The sequence below is a fragment of the Oncorhynchus masou genome, chromosome 18, assembly GCF_036934945.1.
Source record: "Oncorhynchus masou masou isolate Uvic2021 chromosome 18, UVic_Omas_1.1, whole genome shotgun sequence".
NCBI classification, from domain to species: domain Eukaryota; kingdom Metazoa; phylum Chordata; class Actinopteri; order Salmoniformes; family Salmonidae; genus Oncorhynchus; species Oncorhynchus masou.
This window is the reverse complement of record NC_088229.1, coordinates 27,538,373-27,555,875: the sequence shown is the minus strand read 5'-3', so window position 1 is coordinate 27,555,875 and position 17,503 is coordinate 27,538,373. Positions and strand designations below refer to the sequence as shown.

The following is a 17,503-nucleotide window of genomic DNA, read 5'->3' as shown; positions in this document are numbered from 1 at the left end:
GTGCTCGGTCATCCTTTGTCTTGATCACATTGAGGGAGAGGTTGTTGTCCTGGCACCACACGCCAGGTCTCTGACCACCTCCCTATAGGCTGTCTGATCGTTGTCCAGGCTTTCCACTGTTGTTTCCCAGGCAAACTTAATGTTGGTGTTGTAGTCGTGCCTGGCCGTGCAGTCATGAGTGAACAGGGAGTACAGGAGGAGACTGAGCACGCACCAGTGTGGCGGACGCGTTGTTACCTACCCTTACCACCTGGGGGCCGCCCGTCAGGAAGTCCAGGATCCAGTTGCAGAGGGAGGTGTTAAGTCACAGTGTCCTTAGCTTAGTGATGAGCTTTGAGGGCAATATGGTGTTGAATGCTGAGCTGTAGTCAATGAATTGCATTCTCACATGGGTGTTCCTTTCGTCCAGGTGGGAAAGGGCAGTGTGGAGTGCGGAGTGTACAGGTAATCCGCCTGGCCCTGAGGCCTCGTGAATGTTGACCTGTTTGAAGGTCTTACTCACATCGGCTGCGGAGAGCGTGATCACATGGTCTTCTGGAACAGCTGGTGCTCTCATGCATGTTTCAGTTTTATTAGCTTCGAAGCGAGCATAGATGTAGTTTAGCTCGTCTGGTAGGCTCGTGTCACTGGGCAGCTCTCGGCTGTGCTTTCCTTTGTAGTCTAATGGTTTGCAAGCCCTGCAACGAGTGGGTGTAGTATGATTCTATCTTAGTCCTGTATTGACGATTTGCCTGTTTGATGGTTCGTCGGAGGGCATAGCGGGATTTCTTATAAGATTCAAGTTTAGAATCCCGCTCCTTGAAAGAGGCAGCTCAAGCCTTTAGCTCAGTGAAGATGTTGCCTGTAATCCATGGCTTCTGGTTTGGGTATGTACGTACGGTCACTGTTGGGACAACGTCAACGATGCACTTACTGATGAAGCCAATGACTGATGTGGCGTACTACTCAATGCCATCGGAGGAATCCCGGGACATATTCAAGTCTGTGCTAGCAAAACAGTCCTGCAGTTTAGCATCTGCTTTATCTGACCACTTGATTGAGACACTGCTGCTTCCTGCTTTAATTTTTGCTTGTAAGCAGGAATAAGGAGGATAGAATTATGGTCAGATTTGCCAAATGGAGGGTGAGGGAGAGCTTTGTATGATTCTCTGTGTGGAGTAAAGGTGGTCCGGAATTTTTTCCCCTCTGTTGCACATTTAACATGTTGATAGAAATTTGTTAAGACAAATGTAAGTTCCCCTGCATTAAAGTCCCCGGCTACAAGGAGCGCTGCCTCTGGGTGAGTGTTTTCCTGTTTGCTTATGTCGGAATACAGCACTTTCAGTGCAGTCTTAGTGCCAGCATCAGTCTGTGGTGATATGGAGACAACTACAACAAATACAGATGAAAACCCTCTAGGTAGAGTATCTCATGATATGGTGTAGACTACACTACCTCAAAACCTTGAGACTTCCTGAGATATTTTGCACCAGCTGTTATTTACAAAAATACATAGTCCGCCACCCCTTGTCTTACCAGGCGTGCTGTTCTATCCTGCCGATACAGCGTATAACCAGCCAGATGTATGTTGATAATGTCGTCTTTCACCCACGACTCCATGAAGCATAACCACTAATATGTATAGAATAATACGAAATACTCAGACCAGATTGTCTCTTTAGCTGTGGTCCTTGAAAAGTAATTGAAGTTGGCAGCTGGTTTAGAAGTTCTACTGCTCCAATATATTAATGCCATGATTTAATTTCTGACCAGTTTTTAAAGAGTTGTAAGTCCTTTTGTTTGTTTCCCGTCCTTTCAATTGAAAGGTGTTGTGCTTGTCTGTTGTTGCAAAGCCATGTGCGGTTATTATGAGCAAGACAAAAGTGAATGTTGGCTTCAAATTGGGTTTTCATACAAAACAGTGGAAAACACTTGAAAATCTATGCACTCTGTGTAGCCGTTAGCAATGCTAATAATTTTTGGGTTGATGGAAAGGAAATTAAAAAGGTAACTACAAAGTAGCCTATGCCTACCCAGCAGAATCATGATTATTTGCATCTATGCAGTGGCCATTTGTTTTTGAAAACTCCATCACAAGTTTGCTATAGAAACCCAGCTCGCCAAATAACTGTCTGGATTGGTGCGCAACTGAATTAACCTCTTACACTTATGCTGGCGCTATTTCATTTTTGGAAGAAAAACGTTCCCGTTTTAAACAAGATATTTTGTCACAAAAAGATGCTCGACTATGCATATAATTGCTACTGTTCGAAAGAAAACACTCTGACGTGTCCAGAAATACAAATATCTTCTCTGTGCGTGCCCTTTAACGTGAGCTTCAGGCAAAACCAAGATGACTTGGCATCCAGGAAATGACAAGGATTTTTGAGGCTCTGTCTTTCATGATCTCCTTATATGGCTGTGAACGCAAGAGGAATGAGTCTGCCCTTTCTGTCGTTTCCCCAAGGTGTCTGCAGCATTGTGACGTATTTGTAGGCAGATCGTTGGAAGATTGACCATAAGAGACCACATTTACCACGTGTCCGCCCGGTGTCCTGCGCCGAAATTGGTGCGCAAAGTCACCTGCCAGTATTTTTCCATGGGGCACAGAGAGAAAGCAAGCTTCCACGAACTGCATGTCAATGAAGAGATATGTGAAAAAACACCTTGAGGATTGATTCCAAACAACGTTTGCCATGTTTCGGTCGATATTATGTAGTTAATCCGGAAAAAGTTTCACGTTGTAGGTGACTGCATTTTCGGTTTGTTTCGGTAGCCAGGCGCAATGTAGAAAACGGAACGATTTCTCCTACACACAGACGCTTTCAGGAAACACTGCGCATTTGGTATGTGGCTGGGAGTCTCCTCATTGAAAACATCAGAAGCTCTTCAAAGGTAAATGATTTTATTTATTTGGTTATCTGGCTTTTGTGAAAATGTTGCGTGCTACATGCTACACAAAATGCTATGCTAGCTTTGCATACTCTTACACAAATTAGTCAATTTCTATGGTTCAAAAGCATATTTTGAAAATCTGAGATGACAGTGTTGTTAAGAAAAGGCTAAGCTTGAGAGCAAACGCATTATTTTAATTTTATTTGCGATTTTCAGAAATCGTTAACGTTGCGTTATGCTAATGAGCCTGAGGCTTAGTCACAATCCCGGATCCGGGATGGGGAGTTTCAAGAGGTTAAAGGCTGAATTAACTTAACTAACAAACCTACATTTCTCCAATTTTACCCAGACCTCAAAATGTTTCCCCTGATGTGGTTTAACTTCGAGGGTAGGGGGCAGGATTTGGAATTTTGGATGAAAAGCATGCACAAATTAAACTGCCTTCAACTCGGGCCCAGAAGATAGGATTTGCACTTCATTAGTAGATTTGGATAGAAAACACTAAAGTTTCCAAAACTATTAAAATAATGTCTGAGTATAACAGAACTGATTTGGCAGGCAAAAACCTGAGAAAAATCCATTCAGGAAGTAGGATTTTTTTGTTGTTGTATTTTTCTAGTCAATGCCATGACAGTATCAATTGACTTAGGACTCCAATTGCAGTTCCTATGCCTTCTACTAGATGTCAACAGTCTTTAGAAATTGTTTCAGGCTTGTATTCTGATAAATGAGGGAGTAAGAGCAGTCAATGAGTGGACCCTGCACTGTCACAGAGCTTTTTCATGCGCGCGACCAGAGAGAGTGCCTTTGTTTTTTTCCTTTTATATTGACGTTATTGTCCGATTTAAATATTATAGATCATTTAGGCTAAAAACAACCCGAGGATTGAATATAAACATCGTTTGACATGTTTCTATGAACTTTACGGTTACAATTTGGATTTTTTTGTCTGCCTGTTGTGACTGCGTTTGAGCCTGTGGATTACTGAAGAAAACGCAAACAAAACAGTGGTTTTCAGGTATATAAAGACACTTTACCGAACAAAAGGAACATTTGAGTGCAAACACATGAAGATCATCAAACGGTAAGGGATTCATTTTATCTCTATTTCTGACTTGTGTAACTCTTCTACTTGGCTGGTTACTGTTAATAATGATTTGTCTGCTGGGCTATGTTCTCAAATAATTTAAGGTATGCTTTCGCTGTAAAGCATTTTTGAAATCTGACACAGTGGTTGAATTCACAAGAAGTTAATCTTTAAACCTATGTTTAATAGTTGTATATTTTCTGAATTTTTATAATGAGTATTTCTGTATTTGAATTTGGCGCTCTGCAATCTCACTGGATGTTGGCCAGGTGGGACGCTAGCATCCCACATACCCTAGAGAGGTTAAGAACTATTGTGGAGTGAGAAAAGCAAAATGTTTATTTTGTTGTTTTAAATATTAGAAAGTGAATGAGAAAAAAACCTGGAAAGAACGAGAAATCAGTTCTCCCTGCTGTTCTTTTTGTGTGTGCCATTTGTATCGTTTTGGTATCAATACAATTTTTTTACGTTCTGCCCTCTAGAGGATTTTGCAGGAAGGAACACATGGCACACTCAAATCACTGCAAAGAAACCACTAATTATTTTATTTAACTAGGCAAGTCAGTTAACTTCTTATGGCTGCAGGGACACTATTGAGTAGCTTGGATGAAAGGTGCCCAGAGTAAACGGCCTGCTCCTCAGTCTCAGTTGCTAATATATGCATATCATTATTAGTATTGGATAGAAAACACTCTAAAGTTTCTGAAACTGTTTGCGTGATGTCTGTGAGTATAACAGAACTCATATGGCAGGCAAGAACCTGAGAAGAAATCCAAACAGGAAGTGAGAAATCTGAGGTTAGTATATTTTCAAACCATTCCCTATTGAAATCCCATTGCGATATGAATGAAGATTCACTTCCTAGGGCTTCCACTAACAAGTGAATGTAACGCGCCAATGTAAACTCCGATTTTTTTTATATAAATATGAACTTTATCAAACAAAACATACATGTATTGTGTAACATGAAGTCCTATGAGTGTCATCTGATGAAGATCATCAAATGTTAGTGATTAATTTTTATCTCTATTTGTGCTTTTTGTGACACCTCTGTCATGACGTTGGCCTGGGGGATAGATTTATGACCTTCCCTTCTCAAACCTACTGAGGTTACATTTAAAAACCCCTTGGTTAACATAGAGATTCTGGGAACATCAGTATGTGGGGGCAAATTAACTATATTCTGGTAATCCGAACAATTGAACATATGCGGTGGTACTTAATGAATATCATGTCAGTTCGGTTGTCATCTGAGACATTCTCATCAATGATAAGATGACAAACTCCACAGTGGAAAGTCTATACATCAGAGTTATCAGATTCAAATGGAATTGTTGTTCAATTTAAATGTTTGAATATGAAATTATTTGTGATGGGATGAAATGTGATTTTAGCTTCTAAAATGTGAGATTTGGATTTTCATAAGGTAGGGCTGCTCAATCAGTGGCCCTCCCCTGTGAAGGGACAAAGGCTATAAAACTTTTCAAACACACCCTCCTCTTCCTTCCTATATGAGCTCTTGACGACAACATAACTTTCTGTTCCCATGAGGTAGGATGACGATCCTATGTCAGAAAGGTTTAGATAAAACTACAAGAACGAAGCCAACATCAGCATGAGCTTTGGTTGCGAATGGTATGAACTTTGAACTCTTATTCACGACAGAAGTGATACCTCCTAGCTGTTGAGTTAGCGACCGCAGCTGCAAACGCAGGTTAGGAAGGAACAGACAGAGTATCCCATCTACCACACAACGACGTTACAACTTATCCAAGTGACCACCAGAGACATGCTTCAAAGGACAGAGGACTCGGTTGGCAACACGGTCTCCCATCTACCACCAACCTAATTAAACACAGTTCAGAGTAAATATTTATTGCATTTTCCTTTTCCAAATGGGCGGTAATTTAGAATGCATTAGATACTGTATTTATGATAGCACACCTTCGCCTCTGTTCCAGTGTCCCGCTCTTTCACTCAAACCCAGCACCTTTTCCTTTGTGTAACAAGCTGTCATATCTGTTTCGCCCGCTAGGGACGAGATTTCTGTTGTTTGAATTTGGAGCCCTGCACTTTCATTGGCTGTCATAATCATCCTGTTAATGGGATTGCAGCCCAAAGAGGTTAAGAACAAATTCTTATTTACAATGACTGCCTAACCCAGCCAAGCCCTAAAGAAAGCTGGGCCAATTGTGCGCAGCCCTATGGGACTCCCAATCACATGCCGATAAAGGACACCAATAAATAAGAAGAGACTTGCTTGGGCCAAGAAACATGAGCAATGGACATTATACCAGTGGAAATCTGTCCTTTGCTCTGATTAGTCCAAATTTGAGATTTCTGGTTCCAACCGCCATGTCTTTGTGAGACGCAGAGTAGGTGAATGGATGATCTCCGCATATGTGGTTCCCACCGTGAAGCATGGAGGTAGCGTGATGGTGCTTTTCTGGTGACGCAGATTTATTTGGAATTCAAGGCACACTTAACCAGCATGGCTACCACAGCACTCTGCTGCGATACGCCAACTCATCTGGTTTGCACTTAGTTTTTCAACAGGACAATGACCAAAACACACCTCCAGACTGTGTAAGGGTTATTTGACCAAGAAAGAGAGTGATGGCACACTGCATCAGATGACCTGGCCTCCACAATCACCCGACCTTAACCCAATTGAGATGGTTTGGGATGTGTTGGACCACAGAGTGAAGGAAAAGCAGCCAACAAATGCTCAGCATATGTGGGAACTCCTTCAAGAATGTTGGAAAAGCATTCCAGGTGAAGCTGGTTGAGAGAATGACAAGTGTGCAAAGCTGTCATCAAGGTTAAGGGTGGCTACTTTGAAGAATCTAAAATCTATTTTGATTTGACGTCTTCACTATTATTCTACAACGTAGAATTAGAGTAAAAATAAAGAAAAACCATTGAATGAGTAGGTGTGTCCAGTCGTGGCCAAAAGTTGAGAATGACACATTTTCAAAGGTTGCTTCTTCAGTGTCTTCAGATATTTGTCAGATGTTACTACTGAACTAGATTAACAAGCATTTCATAAGTGTCAAAAACTTTTTTCACCTTCTTTTTGCAATTACATTAAGTTGATGCAAAAAGTCAATATTTGCAGTGTTGACCGTTCTTTTTCAAGACCTCTGCAATCCGCCCTGGCATGCTGTCAATTAACTTCTGGGCCACTGATGGCAGCCCATTCTTGCATAATTAATGCGTGGAAGTTTTCAGAATTTGAGAGTCTTTGTTTGTCCACCAGCCTCTTGAGGATTGACCACAAGTTCTCAATGGGATTAAGGCCTGTGGAGTTTCCTGGCCATGGACCCAAAATATCCATGTTTTGTTCCCCGAGCCACTTAGTTATCACTTTTACCTTATGGCAAGGTGCTCCATCATGCTGGGAAAGGCATTGTTCGTCACCAAACTGTTTTTGGATGGTTGGGAGAAGTTGCTCTCGGAGGATGTGTTGGTACCATTCTTCATTCATGGCTGTGATCTAAGGCAAAATTGTGAGTGAGCCCACTCCTTTGGCTGAGAAGCAACCCCACACATGAATGGTCTCAGGATGCTTTACTATTGGTATGACACAGGACTGATGGTAGCACTCACCTCGTCTTCTCCAGGCAAGCTTTTTTCCGGGTGCCCCAAACAATTGGAAAGGGGACTCATCAGAGAAAATGACTTTACCCCAGTCCTCAGCAGTCCAATCCCTGTACCTTTTGCAGAATATCAGTCTGTCCCTGATGTTTTTCCTGGGGAAGTTGATTTTTTTCTGCCCTTCTTGACAACAGGCCATCCTTCAAAAGTCTTCGCCTCACTGTGCGTGCAGATGCACTCACACCTGCCTGCTGCCATTCCTGAGCAAGCCCTGTACGGGTGGTGGCCCGATCCCGCAGCTGAATCAACTTTAGGAGATGGTCCTGGCGCTTGCTGGACTTTCTTGGGTGCCCTGAAGCCTTCTTCACAACAATTGAACCCCTCTCCGTGAAGTTCTTGATAGTCCGATAAATGGCTGATTTAGGTGCAATCTTACTGGCAACAATATCCTTGCCTGTGAAGCCCTTTTTGTGCAAAGCAATGATGACGGCACATGTTTCCTTGCAGGTTCCTTGGTTGAGAGGAAGAACAATGATTCCAAGCACCACCCTCCTTTTGAAGCTTCCAGTCTGTTATTCGAACTCAATCAGCATGACAGAGTGACCCCCAGCCTTGTCCTCGTCAACACTCACACCTGTATTAACGAGATTATCACTGACATGTCAGGTGGTCCTTTTGTGGCAGGGCTGAACCGCAGTGGAAATGTTTTTGGGGATTCAGTTCATTTGCATGGAAAAGAGGGACTTTGCAATTAATTGCAATTCATCTGATCACTCTTCATAACATTCTGGAGTATATGCAAATTGGCATCATACAAACTGAGGCAGCAGACTCTATAAAAATTTATATTTGTGTCATTCTCAAAATCTTTGGCCATGACTGTATATGCCATATCTCACAACCTGGTGATGTAGCTCGTGCTACCTTTCCTTGAGTGAGAGGTTTGTACTTTGATAAAATAACCATGTTGAGGAAAATTATCTACCAACAATTGCGCAAGAAATCATTTCCACTACAATTTGTTGCATAATTAATTTTACTGACACAAAAAGATCCCACCGTGTCAAACAAATTGTTGAGATTTAGGAAATTGTACCGACACCCCATGTTTCCATCACAATTGCTGATTTAGTTTTTGTTAAAAAAAAATTGGGGGGGGGGGGGGGGGTGCTCTAAACTTTTGTTAAAATTGCCACACTCATGAGTCACATTCTGGTAGAATTGTAGTTTGAGAGACCACAGAGACATTTTGTTAACTTCTTACCTTTGAACACAAGTGATTATTATAAATGTTGATATTTCTTAGTTCTATAGTATATATATATATCTGCTAATACAAGCCACGCTAACATACTGACAAAACCCTTTCCATGCATGCGTCTATGTTGATTTTTTTTCTATCCCCACCAGACGCGTTCTTGACATGCAGGTTAAATTACCAATACCAACTGCGAACCAACTATATTAATTTGGGATGAGGTCGAAACACAAATGAAACATTCATGGACATTATGCTAGCTAATTTGTATGGGGAAATATTCAAACATCAGGCTGTTATTTTCCTTGGTCCTTTCTTTAGCTGGATATTTGTGTGTTCTCCACTCCACTTTTTAAATCTTTTTTTTATTAACTTCTCCATATTTCTTCTTATGTGGATTTTATACAGCGGTTGGCAACCAACAAAGTTGCATTACCACCACTAGTGGACTGTGGACCTCATTAATCTTTGAATCTCCCATGTGGGTATATGCTCGTAAAAACCAATGATAAATTGGGACAGGAGAGACTTGCAGCGCATCAACCAATTTAAATTTAAGCGGCTGGCTACGCAGATGCCCGTTGATGCGGTCAAACAGTTTGGATGAAATGGACGGTTTGGTCAGCATGTAATACAAATGTGTTTGTATGTGGTCAGAGTAGTCACCTCTCTCTGCGGGATTGGGCTCTGGCCTGCTCCCTGCGTTTCTGCCTCTCCCAGTCTCGCCGGGCCTTGTCTTGCTCCTCCCACTGCCGCTTCCTGCGCTCACTCTCCCTGTCTTTGTCTTTGGGCCGCACGTGTTTCCCTGCTGCTGCTACTGTGATAAAAACAAACTAATGTAAAACAGTGCTACATATGCATGCATACATAGTTTAATACCACAGTAAAAAACAGTCCCAATTCAACATTCTACACCAATACCATAGAGAAAGATAGGACTCATTCTTATATCTCTGCAATTTTTTCATCTGTGACACCATAGCAGGGCTGACCACATTTAGTGGACTGGTGGATAGGCTGTTGGTCGACCAAGATTTTTTTAGTCGAGCAGTCACAAATAGATCCCCCCCATGAGACACCTGTCTGATTCTCACCGGTCTTCTGTGTACTAACCCATTGAGTAGGCTGCAGAGATGCAACCATCCAAGAAGGGAGTGTGGCTAAGATGCACAAGACATGTCTCTCTCCGGAATGCACTCTGTTCCGCCATTTCGTGCACTTTCAGTGTTTCATTGTGTAAATTGTTTGCCCTTTGATTGTTAGTGTTTATCAATTCCCCATTACATATATCACCAGTATGAGCCTACATTTACTGTTCATTTGCTTAATTTCTAATCAATACTGAACAAACCCAAAGCAACAAGCAACAATTTCATTGATTTTACGGAGTTACAGTTCATATGAGGAATTTAGTCAGTCAATTTAAATCAATACATTATGCCCTAATCTACAGATTTCACATGCCTAGAAATACAGATATGCATCTGTTGATCACAGATACCATGAAAAAAAGGGGCCTCAGGATCTTGTCACATTATTTTTGTGCATTCAAATTGCCATCGATAAAACGCAATTGTGTTCGTTGCCCGTAGCTTATACCTGCCCATACCTTAAGCACACTGCCAACTTGGGACACTTTGTTAGCAACATTGACATCAGCAAACCGCTTGCCCACACAATGCCATACATGTGGTCTGCAGTTGTGAGGTCGGTTGGACATACTGACAACTGTCAACAGTTTCATGAGCTAAAATGAAAGATTGCAGAAATGTTATAGATGCACAAAAAACGTATTTCTCTAAAATGTTGTGCACAAATGTTTACATCTCTGTTTGCAGGGCTGTGCCTGAACAAAAAATAAACAAATTGTCTTTTCTTTTTAATCTTCTATTTTTTCAAAATACAGTGCATTCGGAAAGCATTCAGACCCCTTGACTTTTTCCACATTGTTACTTTACAGCCTTATTCCAAAGTGTATTAGATAAACGTTTTCCCTCATCAATCTACACAATACCTCATAATGACAAAGCGAAAAGTCAATTATTTTGCCCAATTTATATATATAAAAAAACAAACAGAAATACCTTACTTACATAAGTATTCAGACCCTTTTATGAGACACAAAATTTAGGTCAGGTACATCCTTGAGGGAGAAGGGCCTTGGTCAGGGAGGTGACCAAGAACCAGATGGTCACTGACTGAGTTCCAGAGATCCTCTGTGGAGATGGGAGAACCTTCCAGAAGGACAACCATCTCCGCAGCCTTCCACCAATCAGGCCTTTACGGCACGACAGCCAGCTTGGCCAAAAGGCACCTAAAGGACAGACCATGAGAAACTAGTACAAATTATAGACAGATCCTTGATTAAACCTGCTCCAGAGCACTCAGGACCTCAGACTGGGGTGAAGGTTCAACTTCCAGCAAGACAACGACCTTAAGCACACCAGCAAAGAAAACACAGGAGTGGCTTCGAGACAAGTCTTAGAATGTCCTCAAGTGACCCAGCCAGAGTTCGGACTCGAACCTGATCAAACATCTCTGGAGACCTTGAAATATTAAAATAGCTGTGCAGCGACGCTCCCCATCCAACCTGACAGAGCTTGAGAGGATCTGCAGAGAATGGGAGAAATTCCCCAAATACAGGTGTGCCAAGCTTGTAGTGTCATACCCAAGAAAACTTGAGGCTGTAATCACTGCCTAAGGTACTTCAACAAAGTACTGAGTAAAGTGTCTGAATACTTAGGTAAATGTAATAATTAAGTTAATTTTTAAAGTTAATACATTTCTAAAAACCTGTTTTTGCTTTGTCATTATGGGGTATTGTGTGGAGAGAGGATAAAACAATGTAATCCATTTTAGAATAAGGCTGGAGCATAACAAACTGTGGAAAACATTAAGGGGTCTGAATACTTCCCGAATGCATTGTAGACACATCCTATGTTTTAATCAAATCAACTATTTGCACTGAGCTTGTCTTATGCTTTAAGCTTACTGTTGGATGAAATAATTAAGACACACAAATGACCGCAATTTATTTGATTGTGGCGCCTGGCTCAAACTTGCGGTGTTAAAAAGAAAAGACAGAGTGACGATGTGACTAGGACCCGTTGTGCCATTCTCCTCCCTGCTGCACCGACCACCACAAAACACGTGTATAGTGCTGTCCATGTTGCTGTAGCTGCAACATAATTACAGCCATTTCTGACTTTAAAGTTGTTACCGAAATCCCTAATTTGTTTTGGGAAAACATTCCCTACTCCCACAACCCTTCCTCTCTTTATGTGACACATGCACGTGACCAGTAGGGCCTGACCTATAGCGGATGCAGAGGTGACGAACTTGAAAGGGAAGTCAGAAGTGTGAAATAAATTTGACTAGTTGTGGAAAATACTGGAGAACAGTCGACTAAATGGGGAGGGCCCTAAATGTTCATAAGCAGTTCTTTGCCAAGATAATCCATCCACCTGACAGGAGTGGCATATCAAGAAGCTGATTAAACAGCACTATCGTTACACAGGCGCACATTGTGCTGGGGACAATAAAAGGCCGCTCCAAAATGTGCAGTTTTGTGACAACATAATGCCACAAATGTATCATGTTTTGAGAGAGCACACACGCTAAATGCAGGAATGTCCACCAGAGCTTTGTGGATTTCAACGTTGTGAACAGAGTGCCCCATATAGTCAGTGGGGCTTTGGTATGGGCAGGCATAAGCTATGGACAACGAACAATTGCATTTTATTGATGGTATTCTGAATTCACAGAGATACCGTCACAAGATCATGAGGCCCATTGTCATGCCATTCATCTGTACACAGTTCATGGAAGCAGAACATTTCCCAGTTTGTCCATGGCCTGCATACTCACCACACATGTCAACCATTGAGCAAGTTTAGGATGCTCTGGATCAACACGTACAATAGCAGGCTCCAGTCCCTGCCAATATTGAGCAACTTTCCACAGCCATTGAAGAGGAGTGGGACAATATTCCACAGGCCACAATCAACAGCCTGATCAACTCTATGCGAAGGAGATGTGTCGAGCTACACGAGGCAAATCACACCAGATACTGACTGGTTTTCTGATCCACGCCTCTACATAAAAAAAAAATGTAGACTACATGACCAAAAGTGAAAGGACACCTGCTCGTTGAACAGCTCATTCCAAAATTATGGGCATTAATATGGAGTTGTGACCCCTGCTATTAACAGCCTACACTCTTCCGAGGAAGGATTCCACTAAATGTTCAAACATTGCTTCGAGGGACTTGCTTCCATTCAGCCACAAGAGCATTAGTGAGGTCGGGCACTGTTGGGCGATTAGGCCTGGCTCGAAATCGGCATTCCAATTCATTGCCAAAGGTGTTTGATGGTGTTGAGGTCTGGGATCTGTGCAGGCCAGTCAAGTTCTTCCACACCAGTATTGACAAACTATTTCTGTATCGACCTCGCTTTGTGCATAGTGGCATTGTCATGCTGAAACAGGAAAGGGCCTTCCCCAAACTGTTGCCACAAAGTTGCCTTGGAGGGGATGGCTGCTGTTTTACGGGCTCCTAACCAACAACTATTTTGTTCATTTTTTTGCATTGTTTGTAACTTATTTTGTACATAATGTTGCTGCTACCGTCTGTTATGACCAAAAAGAGCTTCTGGACATCAGAACAGCGACTATTCACCTCGAAATGGACAAAGATGTTTTCTTTTAATGAGTCTGATGCAAATGAAATACAGGGGGTGGAGGTCAGACCCTGCTTTGTTGAAGAACCTTTGACAGCGATTACAGCCTCGAGTCTTATTTAGTATGACGCTAAAAGCTTGGCACCCACTCTTCGCCGCAGATCCTATCGAGCTCTGTCAGGTTGGCTGGGGAGCGGTGCTGCACAGCCACTTTTAGGTCTCTCCAGAGATGTTTGATCGGGTGCCTTGTGAGAATTAGTCAGCGAGAGGGTAAACCACCTTTACCATCCGCTCTATACGTACATGCTTCAGCACTTGCCGGTCCAGTTTTGTGAGCTTGTGTGGCCTAACAGTCTGTGGCTGAGCCGTTGTTGCTCCTAGACGTTTCCAGTTCACAATAACAGCACTAACAGTTGACCAGGGCAGCTGTAGCAGAGCAGACATTTTACGAACTTGTTGGAAAGGTGGCATCCTATGACAGTGTCAATATTCGTATTTGGAGATTGCATGGCTGTGCTCGATTTTTTTATACCCGTCAGCAATAGGTGGGTGAAATAGCCACATCCACTAATTTTAAGGGCTGTATACATACACTATATATACACAAAAGTATCTGTGACAAACAGATGCATATCTGTATTCCTAGTCATGTGAAATCCATAGATTAGGGCCTAATGTATTTTTTCAATTGACTCATTTCCTCATGAGTTGTAACTCAGTACAATCTTTGAAATTGTTGCCTGTTAAGTTTATATTTTGGTTCAATATAAAATGTTCTTCACCTCAAAACAAACAGCAAGTAAAGAAAAGCGTGTTTTTATAATCCATTGAGAACGACAATAGTTCTCTCCCTTTCGATAACCATTCGACACGAAAGAGAAACATGTAATGCTCCGATCCAATGGAAACTTAAAATACATTATTTCTTCTTATCCCTTGCACAAATAGCCTACAGCTGTGTCTGTCCCGAGCTCACTGGTGCTCGAAAACTGGTGCACGAAACTGAGGGCCCAGATTATTTCATACAATGCTGCAAGTTTGCTAGTGCAAGCTTCAGTTGATACAATGTTTCAAGTTTGTTGCAGACAAGCCATGTGTAGCCAATGTGATTTATAGCAGACTTAATTTCATCAGGATATTTTCTATATGCAGTCTACAATGTTTTTATTTGCTGGCTTTATTTGAGCTACTTCTACACTTACAGTGCATACAGAAATGATTCAGACCCTTTGACTTTTTCCACATTTTGTTACGTTACAGCCTTATAAGTCTAACGTGACAAAACGTGGAAGAGAAAGGGTCTGAATACTTTCTGAATGCAGTGTGTAGTTGATTTGATCAAAACACATAGGGTGTCTATGTATGGAAAAATACACAGTTAAACATTTTGACCAATCCATTATTAGAAGAGGCAACTCTTGGTCGACCAATTTTTTTTTGTGCTGGGGACAGCCCCACTGCATGGCCAGCCCCATTGAGGCTACAACCCATAGGAATCCCCACGCAGTTGACTACTTTAAAATGGCAGAAGCATGGTGGAAGCCCTCAATGGCACTGACCATGCTAAAAATACCTTTTATCCACTAGAGGTATCTATAATTCTCTATGAGCAATACACATCCCAGGATGGCAATGTACCTCCTTCAGCAGAGTGACTGCGACGGCGTCTCTTGTCCTTTCTCTTCTCCTCCTTTCTGTGGTGAGATTTGTCTTTCCTGGCCATTTGCTGGGGAGGCTTTATTGCCAGCGATTCATCCTCTTCTCCCCTGGAATTGGGAAGACTGTCTAGTGCCAACGACTCAACAAACAGGCTGCCCCTGTGCATAGCAGGGTCGCGTTCAGTTAGGACAAAAATGGGAGAAAATGTATTCAAAGGGATAAGTTCAGTTTTTAAAGACGTTTTCTCCAGTATCTGGCCCTCCTGAACGTAACCCCAATTCCCACGGCTCTTTTTCCGTATCCCCTTTACCTGTCCTCTGTGGAGTCTTCCCGTATGTACGGGGAATTCCGGATTGTTATTTCCATTTTTTTATCCCGTAGTTCTCCTTCCTCCGGAGTGTTTCGTTTGGCTTCCCGATCATCCGTCTGTGGACCAGGGCACGGAACGCACTGGACAAAACATGGGAAAGGGAGATTATAACATTCTTAAAAATAATAAGTGGTACGGTAAACATAACAATGATTGATTGCACATAAGGTAAGATAATGATAAAGTTTGAGGCACTAGTTCAAGGACAGATCTTGTCTGTGTAATATATTTAGATACACAATAATGTCAAAGTGAGAAACAGCATCCTCTGATGGGGAGAGAACCGATTATGTCCTAAATCAACCCATAGCCTATAATCAGGTGGAGATCAAAGCTGATCGGATATGTGTAAGCAATATGGCCAACCTTTCACCTAGTTTATCAGGGGGCAAAGTTGAGCCATTTCCACATTCCTTATCCCAATTTCTTCACAGATCTCCCCAAGTGTATCATTGGTACTAGGGCAGGGATTCCTCGAGTACCCCCAACAGTACACATTTTTGTTGTAGCATATGACGAGCACACCTGATTCAACTAATCATCAAGTCCTCAATGAGTTGAATCAGATGGGTTTGTCCTGGGTTAAAACAAAAATGTGTGCCGTTGGGGGGTACTCAAGGACAAGAGTTGGCTAACACTGTACTAGTGTATAGGGGCCAGTGGTCAGTTTGGTGCACAACAGCATTTCTCTTCTGTTTACATTTTTCTGGCTTTTTGGCTCTGTCCTCTCTTCCAGCTCCCTTCTGCGTTTCTTCTCTTGGAGAATTTCGTCGAGTGTTTTCACTTTCCAGGTGTCCTTTTCGTCCCCCATCAGCACCCGCTCGCCACCGCCTGCTACACAGAGACCCCCAACACAGAGAGATTCAATGCAAGAGCATTGTGAGATATGTCATGTTAATGGAAACTGTGGTATTCATGTACAATTATTTAATTTCATACCTCTACAGTTCAACACATGCTTTTCATTATTTGAACCAAGGTGTAAATACACACTACTTCGCAAGAGGGTTGTACGAATATGAATTTGATAGGTAATAATAGTACAGACGGTTATTGCCCAGGATATTTTTTTTAACGTATAGGAGTTGTAGGGGAAGAGGGTCAAGTTGGTAGCCTATCATTTCTGTTACCTGAGTAGCGCCTCGTATCTTATCCATAGCAGTAACGTCACACTTTCACTGGTAAAAAATAAACACAAAACACCAATCCAAAAATGATGGAAGTAAAACGTAGAGGTGATATCAAGGGGGAGAGAGAAGTTATAAGTCCAAGTCAAATCGAGAATTCTACAAGCACACGTTGCGTGAAATCTGTCACTGTGTAACAGTAGCTAACCGTGAACTCTGAATATATTACATGTTATTGCCTAGCTAGTATGTTTACTTAGCGAACGTTAAGTCCGTTATCATAAATACACCAACTCTAAACGTTACGTAAGGTCAAATAGTTTGCAGTTAGCGTACAATAAACATCTAGCAAAATAACCGGTCTGACGTCAATGAATATGCTAACTGTCTTTCGTTATGTAACATCGGTAGGTGTACAGTTAACTAGCTCTCAGCTAGCCGCATCCGTGCATGCTTCTTGTAACGAGCTAATGTTAGTCAGATGCTAATCTTTGCCAATAAGCATGCTACAGTTAGCTAGCCAGCTAGCGGACGCTAACATATGCAATAAATTAACATTCCTGTGATACGTTTTGAGTTTAAGGGGCACATTTTTATTGGATTTCGTCTCTTCTAAATATATCCGAAGTGTGTTAGCTTAAAGCTTTCGAATGATTCGCATTTTTACTGAAGTGATTTAACAAACCTGAAATACGCTCCGCGCAATTTTGGAACGCCGGATGATTCGTTGACTTCTGGGGTCATATAATTACTTCCGGTTAATACTTCTTCGCTGCATTGAAAATAAGAGGACACCTTTACTGCCATCGCCTGGGCAAGAGTTGCAACTGTTTCTAGGTGCAAAACTACGGATAC

The 17,503-nt window shown here is 42.0% G+C and overlaps 1 protein-coding gene across 9 annotated transcripts in view; it reads right to left on the bottom strand.

The window, feature by feature from the left end:
- LOC135504321 (cyclin-dependent kinase 11B-like) overlaps nt 1-17,416 on the bottom strand; it is a 28,824-nt gene extending 11,408 nt beyond the window's left edge. For 2 of the 9 annotated variants that reach the window (XM_064922762.1, XM_064922767.1), the window contains exons 1-6: nt 17,334-17,399; nt 16,652-16,699; nt 16,222-16,355; nt 15,462-15,601; nt 15,131-15,309; nt 9,483-9,633 (exon numbers count right to left, since the gene is read on the bottom strand). In XM_064922762.1, coding sequence (XP_064778834.1) covers nt 9,483-9,633; nt 15,131-15,309; nt 15,462-15,601; nt 16,222-16,332 — 581 coding nt within the window. In that variant the 5' untranslated portion in view covers nt 16,333-16,355; nt 16,652-16,699; nt 17,334-17,399. Of the gene's footprint in view, nt 1-9,482; nt 9,634-15,130; nt 15,310-15,461; nt 15,602-16,221; nt 16,356-16,651; nt 16,700-17,333 lie in introns of all 9 variants that reach the window. The other 7 variants (XM_064922766.1, XM_064922770.1, XM_064922764.1 and 4 more) reach the window with 7 other exon arrangements.
- Between the last annotated feature and the right edge of the window lie 87 nt (nt 17,417-17,503).